Here is a 14,508-nt window from a genome sequence, read left to right as displayed (position 1 = left end):
TTTTTTTTTTTTTTTTGAAATATGAACAAAAAAGCTTAAAGTGTTTTCCGTTTCATCAAAGAACATATATTACTTTAGTGGTTCGGTAAAATGTTGGTTTTATGCCCACCCCTTTTCAATCTGCCCATGTCTGAGGTGCTCGGGGAAGACGCACAATCGTGAGCAGCTTACGACACTCAGTGAGCAGTAGGTGCCTGTGCAAGCTCCCGCCTCACACTGCCTGGTGGAGAGAAGGAGCCCGGGCGCCGCTCGCCGCTTCCCGCGACGCCGCCCGCACCTCCCCGCCACCCGCTGCCCGCAAAGCATGAGCGAGCCCGCTCTCTGCAGCTGCCCGGGGCGCGAATGGCAGGCTGTCTCCGCGGAGTAAAAGGTGGCGCCGGTCAGTGGTCGTTTCCAATGACGGACATTAACCAGACTGTCAAATCCTGGGGAGTCGCGAGCCCCGAGTTTGGAGTTTTTTCCCCCCACAACGTCACAGTCCGAACTGCAGAGGGAAAGGAAGGCGGCAGGAAGGCGAAGCCCGGGCTCCAGCACGTAGTTGGGAAACTTGCGGGTCCTAGAAGTCGCCTCCCCGCCTCGCCGGCCGCCCTTGCAGCCCCAAGCCAAGCAGCAAAGTGAGACATTGTGCGCCTGCCAGATCCGCCGGCCGCGGACCGGGGCTGCCTCGGAAACACAGAGGGGTCTTCTCTCGCCCTGCATATAATTAGGCTGCACACAAAGGGAGCAGCTGAATGGAGGTTGTCACTCTCTGGAAAAGGGTGGGTAAGACACTTTTTAATTAAATTCTTTCCCGAAGATTTTTTTTCCTCCCTTTTCTTTGCTGCAGCATCTAACATGGACCAAATCACCATCTCTTTGATCTTTCCGTGGCTGTGAACTTTCTATGCTGCCCAGCTTTCTGCATGCTTAGAGGTGAACGTGTGGTTTTTGGGGAGGGGGGGTCCTTCTTTATTTCTATGTATTTATTTGATTTTTTGCCCTTTTCTCCTCCTCCCCCGCTCCCCCTCCCTCGGAATAAAATATGATGTAGATTTCTGACCGAGCGCTTCCAATGGACATTCTCCAGTCTCTCTGGAAAGATTCTCGCTAATGGATTTCCTGCTGCTCGGTCTCTGTCTACACTGGCTGCTGAGGAGGCCCTCGGGGGTGGTCTTGTGTCTGCTGGGGGCCTGCTTTCAGATGCTGCCCGCCGCCCCCAGCGGGTGCCCGCAGCTGTGCCGGTGCGAGGGGCGGCTGCTGTACTGCGAGGCGCTCAACCTCACCGAGGCGCCCCACAACCTGTCCGGCCTGCTGGGCTTGTCCCTGCGCTACAACAGCCTCTCCGAGCTGCGCGCCGGCCAGTTCACGGGGTTAATGCAGCTCACGTGGCTCTATCTGGATCACAATCACATCTGCTCGGTACAGGGGGACGCCTTTCAGAAACTGCGCCGAGTTAAGGAACTCACGCTGAGTTCCAACCAGATCACCCAGCTGCCCAACACCACCTTCCGGCCCATGCCCAACCTGCGCAGCGTGGACCTCTCGTACAACAAGCTGCAGGCGCTCGCGCCCGACCTCTTCCACGGGCTGCGGAAGCTCACCACGCTGCATATGCGTGCCAACGCCATCCAGTTTGTGCCCGTGCGCATCTTCCAGGACTGCCGCAGCCTCAAGTTTCTCGACATCGGATACAATCAGCTCAAGAGTCTGGCGCGCAACTCTTTCGCCGGCTTGTTTAAGCTCACCGAGCTGCACCTCGAGCACAACGACTTGGTCAAGGTGAACTTTGCCCACTTCCCGCGCCTCATCTCCCTGCACTCGCTCTGCCTGCGGAGGAACAAGGTGGCCATTGTGGTCAGCTCGCTGGACTGGGTTTGGAACCTGGAGAAAATGGACTTGTCGGGCAACGAGATCGAGTACATGGAGCCCCATGTGTTCGAGACCGTGCCGCACCTGCAGTCCCTGCAGCTGGACTCCAACCGCCTCAGCTACATCGAGCCCCGGATCCTCAACTCTTGGAAGTCCCTGACAAGCATCACCCTGGCCGGTAACCTGTGGGACTGCGGGCGCAACGTGTGTGCCCTAGCCTCGTGGCTCAGCAACTTCCAGGGGCGCTACGATGGCAACTTGCAGTGCGCCAGCCCGGAGTACGCACAGGGCGAGGACGTCCTGGACGCCGTGTACGCCTTCCACCTGTGCGAGGATGGGGCCGAGCCCACCAGCGGCCACCTGCTCTCGGCCGTCACCAACCACAGTGATCTGGGGCCCCCTGCCAGCTCGGCCACCACGCTCGCGGACGGCGGGGAGGGGCAGCACGACGGCACCTTCGAGCCTGCCACCGTGGCTCTCCCCGGCGGCGAGCACGCCGAGAACGCCGTGCAGATCCACAAGGTGGTCACGGGCACCATGGCCCTCATCTTCTCCTTCCTCATCGTGGTCCTGGTGCTCTACGTGTCCTGGAAGTGTTTCCCAGCCAGCCTCAGGCAGCTCAGACAGTGCTTTGTCACGCAGCGCAGGAAGCAAAAGCAGAAACAGACCATGCATCAGATGGCTGCCATGTCTGCCCAGGAATACTACGTTGATTACAAACCGAACCACATTGAGGGAGCCCTGGTGATCATCAACGAGTATGGCTCGTGTACCTGCCACCAGCAGCCCGCCAGGGAATGCGAGGTGTGATTGTCCCAGTGGCTCTCAACCCATGCGCTACCAAATACGCCTGGGCAGCCGGGATGGGCCGGCGGGCACCAGGCTGGGGTCTCCTTGTCTGTGCTCTGATATGCTCCTTGACTGAAACTTTAAGGGGATCTCTCCCAGAGACTTGACATTTTAGCTTTATTGTGTCTTAAAAACAAAAACGAATTAAAACACAACAAAAAAAAACCCCACCCCACAACCTTCAGGACAGTCTATCTTAAATTTCATATGAGAACTCCTTCCTCCCTTTGAAGATCTGCCCATATTCAGGAATCTGAGAGTGTTAAAAAGGTACCAATCATTGATTTTTTTTTTTTTTTTTTTTGTAAACTAAAATGTTTAAAATAAAATAGCATTTACAGTTTTTACAGACTGGTGTAACCTAAATGAATTGTTACCTGTGTTACGAGAAAAGCAACAGTTAAAATTTCCTTGGGGGGTGGCGAGGGGAGTTGTCCGGGGGCCAGAAGGAAATTCCAGGAGCAAAGTAGTCAGATTCAATTTGAAATTTTAAAGAAGGGCAAACAAAGCTTATCAGATTAATGACTTATGTTAATTTACTCCACATGAGTAAGGACTGGAAAAAGAAAAACAACAAGACCCTTTATATTATTGGGGCGAGGACAGTGCAATCTAACCACCTTCAAGCAAGTGAGAGGTGGACTGAGGACTGGGCTTCCTTGCTCAGCCTTTAAAGCAGAGAGCATTGCAAATAAATGGCTTTTAAAAGGCAGTGCCAGACAGTTTGTCCTAGGAACACGAAACATTTTTGCACTTAATGTAACCATCTTTCAAATCAACTCAAAATGTAACCATCTTTCAAATCAACTCAAAATCTCATCCCCAAATGCCACCTTAATTCTTAATTCTCCTGAGTCTTTGATTCACCAGACTTAGTAGCATTTGTGCCCTTCTTGTACCTCCTGTTAAAGGGAGCCCCTCAGCTCGCTGCTCTCTTTGGTCTGGCTGAGGGGAAGGAGGCAGAATCCTGATATTCAGGACTGAAAGCGGTGTTTCTGGAGCACAGTGCTAAGACTGCAGCAAGCTTAGGTTCCCAGACAGTGACAGCACATTCCTAGTTTCTATGGGGAATGAGGAGAAAAGCCTACCTCAGGATGAATGCCTGCAGGGTAATGACTTGTAGCAAGAGACTTTAGGGGCAGAGGTGACAGAGCAGTGATGGGGTGGGGAGAGTGGGAGAAGATAATCATCTGATCCTGTGTTTGCATACTTCTGAGATGGGAATAATTTGTTAGACAGGACAGAAAAGCTGCCTCTTCTCAGATTGCCCTTTTGTGTAACGCTTGCTTTCCCTATTTCTTTCTTTTTTCTTTTTTCTGTGTTGGGATTGATGATTGCTCCTTCTCACCCCTCATAGGCTTCCAGGTCCATCACTGAGATTTCAGTTTCTATTCAACTAAAGAGTGAGGAAGTGGTGGTAGTGGCAATTGGTGGGTGCAGAGAAGGGAAGGGGAAGGCTGTGTGCATTGGATGGAGGGCTCCTTCTTCAGATGACAATTTAAGCAAATGTATGATTGAAATAAACTGTGATGGATGACAGATGCTGAACCAGTGTAGCCCACATCCCTAAGTCTTTCTCTTCCCTCTCTGACACTAAAGACTTGCATCTTTCTGTTTTTATTTTTCCTTTTTTTTTTTTTTTTGAGAGAGAAGTCCAAATAGCAGGAAGAGGGATGGGGGGATGGGGAACCACACACTACCATCCCCCAAAATGCAAATGTCTCCAGCTACCAATCTTAGGAGGCAAAATCAGCTTTTTGAAATGCAGAATGGTATCACCAGAAGGTTTCCTTAAACTAAGGGTTGGTGGTAGGTTTTCTCTTCTACCTATGGAGAAACCAGTATGCCTAAAAATATTGTTTCTAAGAGTCTCTTTCAAGGTAAATATTTTGCGAATGTCTTTTAAGATGTTAAGCCCTAGGAGACAGCTTCTTACACACACACACACACACACACACACACCCCAACACCCCAGCTCATTTTTCCTGACCAGGAAACTTCATCTTACTTTATTTATAATTAAAACATGACATTATGACACACATCATGCACATGACACCCATTCAGACTGTTAAGTGTTCTATAAGAGAGGTGCTTTGTTTGATAACTTTGAGGAGGGGGTTTTGAATTTAAGCATAATCATTTGGGTTTGCCTTTCTAAATAGCATACCACTCCGAGAGCAGGGGTAGCAGGAACAAGATTCTCTTAGGGATGTGCCTTACCTAAAACCCTACTAAAGTGACCTCCTCTAGAAGACGGCATACCTTTTTTAGAAAAAAAAAAAAAAAATTGTAGCAACTGAAGCAGGGCTCCTTGGATTCCGTGAACTTAACCATCTCATAGGAAGGCTACAGGAATCTAGTGCCCAAAGCTGCTCTTGCTTGGTGCATTAAAGAGCTGTGTGGGTGTGCTTATAGGGAAAGCTTTCAGAAGCAAAACCTTCCTGGCAAGCATCAGAACCACAAGTCCCCTCCTACCCTCTAGAAATCTGAATATTGAAAACTGTAGTTTATCTCCTATCGCCAAGACATTTTTATCTTTCACTCTTGTTTCAAGGTGGCCATAAGAAAGAGAGAGAATAATCGTGCTTTGTTTTATGCTACTCCACCCACCCTGCCCATGATTAAATATCATATATGTAGAAGATCTTAAGTCCATGCACATTTCATGAAGAACCATTGGAAAGAGGAATCTGCAATCTGGGAATTTAAGAGCAAATGATGACCATAGAAAGCTATGTTCTTACTTTGTGTGTGTGTCTGTATGTTTCTGTCTTGTGTGTCTTTGTAGGCAAGCAAATGTTGTCTACACAAACAGGAATTTAGCTCACATCATTTCATGTCCCTGTGACTCTAGCTCTGGAGATTGGTGGGGGGAGGGGAGAAGGAGGAAAGGCAGGAATAAGGGAAAGTGGTAGTTTTAACTAAGGTTTTGTAACACTTGAAATCTATTCTTTCTCAAATTAATTAATCTTTAAGCTTCAAGAAACTTGCTCTGATCCCTCTAAGCAAACTACTAAGCATTTAAAAGAGAATCTAATTTTTAAAGGTGTAGCACATTTTTTTATTCTTCCCACAGAGAGTGCTAATCTCATTATCCTGTGCTATCTGAAAAGAACTTTAGGCCACAATTCACGTCTCATCCTGGGCATTGTGATGAATTGACCCTCCATTTGCAGTACCTTCCCAGCTGATTAAAGTTCAGCAGTGGTATTGAGGTTTTTCGAATATTTATGTAGAAAAAAAGTCTTTTCACATGACAAATGACACTCTCACACCAGTCTTAGCCCTAGTAGATTTTTTAGGCTGGACCAGAGGCAGCAGATTAAATGAGATCTGTCCTTTGCTGCACTCAGAAAAAAAAGGCAGTCGCTATGCTCAGATCGTAGTCTTGATATTAATAGTTGAGACCACCTACCCACAATGCAGCCCATACTCCCAAGACTACAAAGTTGCCATCACAAAGAAAAGGTTATTCCAGTAAAAGGAAATAATTTTCTAAACAATTTAAAAATATTCTTCTGAACTTATCAAAGTATAAGAGTGCCCTGCCTTTTCTCTCTGCTTTCAAGAAGGCAGACATTTGGTATGATTTAACATCAACAACACATTTATGAGTGTGTGTAAGTAATCAGAGGGGCAAATGCCACTTGTTATTCCTCCCAAGTTTTCCAAGCAAGTACACACAGATCTCTGGTAGTATTAGGGGCCACTTGTGTTTCTGGCTTATTTTAGTCGACTTATCAGCAAGTTTGATGCCTAGTCTATCTGACATGGCCCAGTAGAAGAGGGCATTGATGGATCACATGAGATGGTAAAAGAAACATCATCACATACCCCTCTCACAGAGAAAATTATCAAAGAACCAGAAATTATATCTGTTTTGGAGAAATTATATCATAATGTTTCAGGGTAGTCAAACATCAATCATCTCCTCTAGATGAGTGGTGATGTTAGTTGATTTGGATCTGCCATTGACAGAATGTCAAATAAAAAGGAATTAGCTAGAATATGACCATTAAACAGGCTTCTGAAATATACGCACACACTCCTACCTCTCAGTCTATCTCTGTATATATAACAGCACACACACAAACATGCACACACACATATGTGTGTGTATATACATATGTATGTATAAAACCACATATAACCACACACACATACATATATAACCATACACACACACACACACACGCGTGCGTGCAGGCAGGTGACCACATTATGTAACTACCTTCTAGCACTAATTACCCTAATACTTTCTTCTTCATAATCAAACTTTTATTCAATACTTTCTTCTTCATAATCAAACTTTTATTCAGGAAAGAATCTGATAAAATAAGTGACAGTTAAGATATAAAGGACTGATATGGCTGATGGTATTTTCAGGCATTAATGAGTAGGTAGATGCTTTGCAGGCTGGAGAACTTCTGGGCTCCTTATGCCACAGCAGAGTGTAACCTACTGTCTAGTGGGAAGAGCCAGCAAATGGGAATATATTTTTTGAGAGTATTTTCCACCTCAGGGTTAAGAAATATATTTTTCCACTAAAGAATGCTCTACTCTGATTTTTATTTTCTTTTCTGGGATTCAGGAGGCAAAATTCTTACTTCTGATTGGGCACTATCTCCTGGCCTTGCTCAACTGGACACAATTTCTGAAGACTTTTGCTTTTTTATTCAAAGTGAAGGGACTGGCTATTGCACTCTTACAGTTTAGACAAAGATATAAATGAGATGGAGAAATACAATTTACTGAGTGGTCACTACTACGGTGCCTTTATCTAGATCAAAATAAGTGAGGGAGGTGCCAGCAACCTTATCTTCACATGAATAACTTGAGGCTTACAGAGGTCAGGTATATTGTGCAAAGTCACCCAGCTAGTGATTGGAAGCACTGTGATGTGCTGATTGACCTGGTGGCCTTTTCACTACACCCTGTTTCTTTATTCCTTGAATGGTTGCCCCTCCACCCCTGCACGTAACAAAGAGCCTAGAACTAGACTGGGAACAGGACACATGCTCAACATATTCTTGTTGAATGCCATGGTCACAATGCTCAAATCCAGGAATTCTGACCATGACTTGTTTGCTCTGGTCACTGGTAATAGGGCAATGCAGGACTCTGCCGATAGAGGAGACTTCTCCAGGGTTCCAGAAGAAATGGCCAGTACATTCAGTCCAACCCCTTAAAATAGAATTTTAGATTCAGAGAGAGTAAAGTATAGACATCCATATGTTATTGTCAGGGATTTATCTGCATTTCTTCCTTCGTGATTAAATGGATCATGTGTCTATGGTAATGGTTCTCAACCAGGGGCAAATTTGCCACCCAGTGGACATTTACTTGTTTGTGTCTGGAGACATTTTACATTTTTATGCATGGGTGAAGTGGTGCTACTGGTATCCAGTGGGCAGAAGTACGGATACTGTGAAACATCCTACAAGCGAAGGACATCCCCCACATCAAATAATTATTTGACCTAAAATGTCAAGAGTGCTGAAGCTGACATTGCTGGTTCACGATGGAAAGTAATGGTGCTGTCTAAAGCATCATGCTGTGCTTCAGTTTTGCATGGAGTGATCTTACTTCTGAGTTAGCTTTAGATTTACCTAGACTTATTCCCTTTAAGTCTTTCTTTTGCCAGGTAACTGGAAATCTAAATTAATAGCCGTTAGGTTCGTTGATAATCAGCAAAAGGGCCTATAGTTAATACATGCTTCTCAAAGAACATATGGCAAAACTTAAATTAACTAGGACAAAACTCGTCAGAACCCTCAATTGACCCACTTTTTCTTTAGCAATACCTCATTTAGGAAACAGGGAAAAAAAATCAAGTTAACAGTGGAGATTTAATTAACAAGAAGGAAAATGAGAAACTTGATATTCCTTCCAGGAGGGGTTCTGCAGTCTGAACAAATCCAATCCACCAGCCTGTGCCTTCTTCTTCCCCAACCAAAACTGTAATGTATGTGAGGTGGTGATGAACCTCTATTTTAAAAATCAGTGTACTAAAAAATAAATGCTTGAGGGGATAGATAGCTCATTTTCCATGATGTAATTATTACACATTGCATGCCTCTATCAAAATATCTCATGTACCCCATAAATTTATGCATCTACTATGTACCCACAATAATTTTTTAAAACACTAAAAAAAAAAAATCTAGAAAAAAGTCAGTGTGCTCAGTCTAGTGAGTAGGGTGGACATATTTAGGGAAATGATCTCAGTCCTTAGAAATAGGATAGTCTAGAGATACAAGAATTGCAAACTGAAATCCATCTGGGGACACACAGGCAACACTGATGAGTGAGGTTCACGGGTAGATGAAATTATAAGGAACTGGAGAATTCACTTAAAAGAATATAATTCACATTTGACTGGTTCTGGTTAATCAGAACATTTCTACAGGGCAGGTCAAGTAACTGCTCTGGAAGAAACAGGGTCTAGAAGTCAGGAATCATCATCTTTAGACATAGTACTGTTATTTATATGACTGGGATGATCTGTTAATCACCTTACTGCAATTGGTCTCTGTCTCTACTTTAGATGGATTCATCTAGGTATTCCCTAAGAAACTTTCCAGTTTGGGGCTTCTATTTTACCATTTGTTTCCCCACAATAAAACTTGAAACAAAAGTAGTTTTCAAGACAGTGTCACTTAACCAGAAAATTAAAATTCCCCTGAATTCCTTTTCCTCCAGACATTCTGATTCATCAGGCTTGCCTGAATATGAATGAGCAGATATAGGTTAAAAAAAATTCACTGAGAGTCAGGGGCTTCAGAGAGGTAGGTGGACATGCTGGAAAACAGATGAGAAGATGAGAAAGCTCAGGCATGTGTGGGTGGGAAAACTGGGTTTTAGAATGTGCAGGAAGAGATGAAAGGGAATCCTAAAGAGGACACACACACTCACCCGCACATGAGACCTGAGACACAGGGATGTGCCGTGAAGTAGCCCCCTACCCACAAAAAAAATAAATTAATTAATTAAAAAAAAATTGTTCAGGACTCTAAACATGACATACTACATTGTAAATGGCCACAATGGCTATTAGGAGTTGAGAGACCTTTCTAGTAAAATGGGGTGTGGGATGGGAGGGAAAGAGAGAGAAAGAGAGATTGAGAAGAAGAAAAGGCAAGGTGGGGGAAGGAGATGAGAGAAGAGAACAAAACAAAACAGAAAGAAAAAAGAAAAAGAGAGGAAGAGGAGAGAGTTTCAAGATCTGTGTTTTATGCTACTCAAGTCATCATAAGTAGCTGTGATTACACTGATTTCTCAATCCTTTTCAATCATTTCTTTATTCTGGTCTACCAGGTTAGCTATTTGTCTGTTCTCAATGTAATGTCACAAAGTTATTTTCCCTTGTGTTATGAGAAGAGGGAATTCATTCTCTAGCTGCATCTTATTTCTCTATTGCTCAGCTAGGAGAGTGCTTGTCAACCCTGGCTGCACACTGGAACCACTTGGAGCCTCAATAAATACTGACTCCTGGGCCCCACCCTCAAGAGATTGTGAGTTAACTGGTCTGGGGTGTGGCCTTGGTGAGGAGAATTATTATTATTATTATTATTATTATTACTTTTAAGCTTCCCAGGTGATTCCAAAGTTCAGCCAAGGCTGAGAAGCACTGAGCTAGCAGGTCGCCTACCCACAGCATGAACAACTCAGCAATCTACAAGATCCAAAAGTCTGACTGCAGCTCTTTAAAAATACATGGCGGGCTGGTGCCTAGGCTCCATGGGGTCAGGTTACATGGGCTACATGGCAGGGAGAAGGGAGTCACCTTCCCACATCCCTGCCATTGACTCCATCTGGTGGCACTGATAGAAGAAAGACGTGCAAGCATCGGTGTACTTAGAATTAGTCTCTGAGCACTCTATAGTTTACAAAGTGCTGTTTAGAATTATTCTTATATATGTTTTTATTCTCCCAATAATTTCAGAAGGCAGACAAAAACTTGTCCCATTTTTAAGACAAGAAGACTCAATCTGAAAAGGTTCAGTAGCTTGCCCAAGGTCATTGTTACTGCTGGGCTGGCACTGAGAAATGCCTCTTCTAAACTCTGGGTCTTTCCTCCTCTACCACCTTCCTTTCCTTCTCTAATTGGTTGTGTCATTATAAGGTAAAGCTAGTCCTGCTCAAAATATACAAATCAATAACTCCTTTAGGAGGATTCCTGGAAAACCCATTGCACACAGGCTCCTACACCTCCTCCAACTGGAGTCTTGCAGTCACAAAGTTTGACATCATAGTTTCACCACTGCCCTTCTGTGTCTCCACCCCATTCCCAAACCTGACACTCTTTTCTTTGTCATAGGAGAATCCATGACACCCAGGAGACAGCCAAATAGGCATCAATTCTTTCCAAATACCCCTAACACCAAAATATTCCCTTCGCACTCAGTCTACTGCATCCATAGATTTGCCACCAGCTCTTCCAAGAATGTAAACACTAAATCCTAGTAGGACACTGATCGGTGGAGTGGTGATAATTCTACTCTGGGGATTTTTGCAACTTAAACAAGGATTTTTGGGGGAAATAACCAAAGGAAATCACTCTAATGCTGGAATTTTATTTCAATTTCACTTAAACCGACGGTGGCATACATTTGGCCAGGACATCCGACCTTGTTCCCCTTAAATGAAACAACACAAGTGAATGCCCACTTATAAGAGCAGATTCGTCAACAGTTTATGGGGTTTAAAGTAAGACCAGGATAAACATTGGATCTTCTGTCATATTTTACCTCCTTAAACCAAAGTCCTCTTTAAAAATCACATATTTTTAGGTGTTCACCATCAGCATATTTATCCTCAGTGAAGAACTCTCAATATTGCAAACTATGTGTAGCAAGGATTTCCATCTCAGAGATATTGTAGGCAGCCTTCAGTAAAAGTGAGATGGCTCAGCAGTGCACAGAGCTGGATTAGTCTGCCACAGAAAGGTCTGGAAAAGCCAAGTTACACACAATTAATGGAACAATGCAACAATCTGTCTTCAGCTGGCCAAAGCAATTCTGTCATTTGTCCCTCAGCTGCAGAACAACCACTCACTCTGTTATTTTGCCTCACTGTCTCTGCTCCATAGTGATTTCATTTATGGTGAAATCTATACTTCCCCGCAACTGAGACTGTGTTTCTTTATTTTTTAAAAATTTTTATTCTAAAAATAATGGGACTTCTCAGAATTCAGCAGCACTGCTTTGCTGTCCAGGTCATTTTTTAATCTGAGTGTTTCATATTGATCCTTTTTGCATATTATTTCAAAAATCATAAAGGTACATAAAATAAAAGCAAACATGCTGTAGGAAAGAAAAGGAGAAGCTACATTATAACTGAAATGCCACTAAAGATAACATATCACTCAGATGCCTTTAACTTCTGATTATATTGCTCAACTCATTCAATCAAAGTAGCACAACATTTCTTGTTCGGAGCTTAAGTCAACATTTGTGGAGTGAACAATAGAACCATTTAACTTGTAAATGATTGCTGCTGTAAAGGTGAGGCATTCTCAAGAGGACTGTGTTGGCATAGGCCTATCAGACTCACCATGAGAGTATGCAGAAGAGGCCTCCACTTCTCCATTTATGAAATGTGACCCCCACCTATAGGAGTGTTAATCATATATTTTACTTACTAGGTGCCTGGCAACCTGCTAAATCCTCAAGATTTTCTCATTTAAGCCCTGCAAAAAGGTTTCATCCCTCCTTGCTCAGAGTAGTATTAGCATGCTCCCTTTACAGACAGGTAAACTGAGGTCTGGCAGGGGGTCAACAACTTGCCCAAGGTCACTTACCATGGTAGGATGATGTGTCAAGGGAGACACATTCCTTGGGTTCAAATTGTGGCTGAGTGACTTTGGCAAGGCACTTAACCTTTCTGATCCTCAGTTCCTTCATTTATAAAATGAACATAGGGTTGTTATAAGAATCAAGCCCATTGTTATTGAGACTGAAAGGAGTTATTCCTTATAAAGTGCTTAGAATGGTGTCTGGCATATGGCAAGTACTAGATAAGTGTTTTCTAAATAAAATATAAATAGAACAAGATCACATAGCCAGTAAAGGGTTGAATCCGGGTGTAACCAGGATTGTCATCCTGCAAAGCTAGGCTATCACCATTTTCTTCTGTGATAGGACGAGACTCAAAAACCTGAATTCCTGAAGGCTCTGGGTTTAAAAGAGGGATATGGAGGCAGTGAAGTCTGGAGTTGCAAAGACTACACATGGTTTCCTTCCCAGCTTTCTAACTGGCCGGACCTCAGCCCATACACCACTCACTGACTTTGTTCTGGTTCTTTAGTGGCTTGGCTTTACCACTGTGGTCTGGCAGCCCTGGTGAACCTAATCCTGAAATACACGTGGCCATGTGCACACACATTTGTGCACACATATCTTCCAGTTTTCATAGGAGCTGAAGGCTAGCGGCCAGCTACGTGGGCCTTCTGGTGATGTGGCAAAACTCATTTCCCCATCTGAGCTGTTTGCTATCTGTAGTCAATTCCTGGAGGTGAAAAGCTGCTACCCGGCTTGCAATTGTTATCCAACTCCCAAACTCTTATTTAATATTGGCAATATTAAATCATACTGGCCCCTGGGACACTAAGCATACATCTTCAGCTGAAACAGATTTGCTGGCGTTTATTTAAAGAAGCTTTTTATTTGTGTACTCACAGCCATAGTTGGATGCTGCTCAAGTAAATTTAACAAATGATGAAGTACCCATCTGAGGTTGACCCTTTCTCCTGGCAGAGGAGGTCCTGTATCAAGAGGCAAACTCCATGTCCCAGCTTTGACACTAATTTGCTCCTGGCCCTTGAGCAAGTCAGTTCCACTTGTCCAGAACTTTCTTTCTTGTGTCTGTAGTGGTGAATTCTGGCTTTCCTTCTGGTTCTCCAATTTATTAGGCAGCGTATGAAGTTAAGGAGGAGAAAATAAAAGTAAGAGTAACTTTCCATACATTCTCCTTTGCTATCACTTATCAACAGGCAGAGAAATGAACTTCCCCAAAGGGAAAGACTCCAATGTCTTCAGAGATCTACCATATCCCATAAGGAGAAACTATGTTTGGTCAGACAGAATATTCTCTTTTGCAACTAAGGAACTGAGATACCAAAAGTTGAATGTGTTTCAAGCCACACCTTATTCTTTGGGATTCACTCACAGAATAATTAAAGCACGCTCTATCTGAGCTTTGGCCAGAAATATTGGGAATACTTTGGCCGTGGTGAAACCTCAATACTTGAATCTATACTACCAGGGGATGTTAGAGCTGTTGGGAAATTGAGGACGCCTTCAATTTAGTGTTTTATGTCTTTGCTGGCTTGTTTTATTGTTTGTTTTCTACCCTCCCTTCATTTTTTCTTTCCCTCCCTCCATCCTTCCTTCCTTCTTTTCTTTTTACTGAATTTATAGTTATGAGCTACACCAGTCATTCACAACAAGAGCAAAATGGCACTGGGGGAGCAAACACTGTTTCTTATGTGAGTGAAATAAATTTTACTAATTTTTGGCATAAAGCATAGATATACATATAGTACATAAAGAGATACACAACATATCTATGTTATTAAGATTTCAGGGAGGGGGAGTAATTAGGAAAAAGAAATGCCTAAACAGTATTTTCTAGGCGGGGGTGAGGAAAGAAAAAAAAATGACTGGGAAACACTGAGCTAGATAATGATTACAATGGGGGAGAAAAAAACAGCAAAAAGTGAAAGCATCACGGGAACCCCAAAAAGCATCACAAGAACCTCACCATGTGAGGCTGGTGAGGTTCCCGTGATGCTTTTACTTTTTGCTA

The 14,508-nt window shown here is 43.7% G+C and overlaps 2 protein-coding genes across 8 annotated transcripts in view; one reads left to right on the top strand and one right to left on the bottom strand.

The window, feature by feature from the left end:
• The window catches only part of CTNNA2 (catenin (cadherin-associated protein), alpha 2), a 1,182,142-nt gene that overhangs the window by 351,091 nt on the left and 816,543 nt on the right, over positions 1 to 14,508 (bottom strand). The window lies entirely within an intron of this gene.
• On the top strand, positions 175 to 3,042 carry LRRTM1 (leucine rich repeat transmembrane neuronal 1). Of its 4 annotated transcripts, none has more exons than XM_011963756.1 (3): positions 192 to 762; positions 895 to 912; positions 1,031 to 3,042. In XM_011963756.1, exon 3 carries the CDS (start codon positions 1,090 to 1,092, stop codon positions 2,656 to 2,658), a length of 1,569 nt encoding a protein of 522 aa, XP_011819146.1. In that variant the 5' UTR covers positions 192 to 762; positions 895 to 912; positions 1,031 to 1,089; the 3' UTR covers positions 2,659 to 3,042. The 4 variants fall into 4 exon arrangements, with proteins under 4 accessions (XP_011819140.1, XP_011819146.1, XP_011819163.1 ...); XM_011963765.1 differs by having other exon boundaries at positions 315 to 379; positions 827 to 912; XM_011963750.1 differs by lacking the exon at positions 895 to 912 and having other exon boundaries at positions 175 to 758.

The sequence above is a fragment of the Colobus angolensis genome, unplaced genomic scaffold (assembly GCF_000951035.1).
Source record: "Colobus angolensis palliatus isolate OR3802 unplaced genomic scaffold, Cang.pa_1.0 Scaffold118, whole genome shotgun sequence".
In the NCBI taxonomy this organism is placed as follows: domain Eukaryota; kingdom Metazoa; phylum Chordata; class Mammalia; order Primates; family Cercopithecidae; genus Colobus; species Colobus angolensis.
The sequence above is the reverse complement of the archived record's forward strand: the minus strand, read 5'-3'. Positions and strand labels throughout refer to the sequence as shown.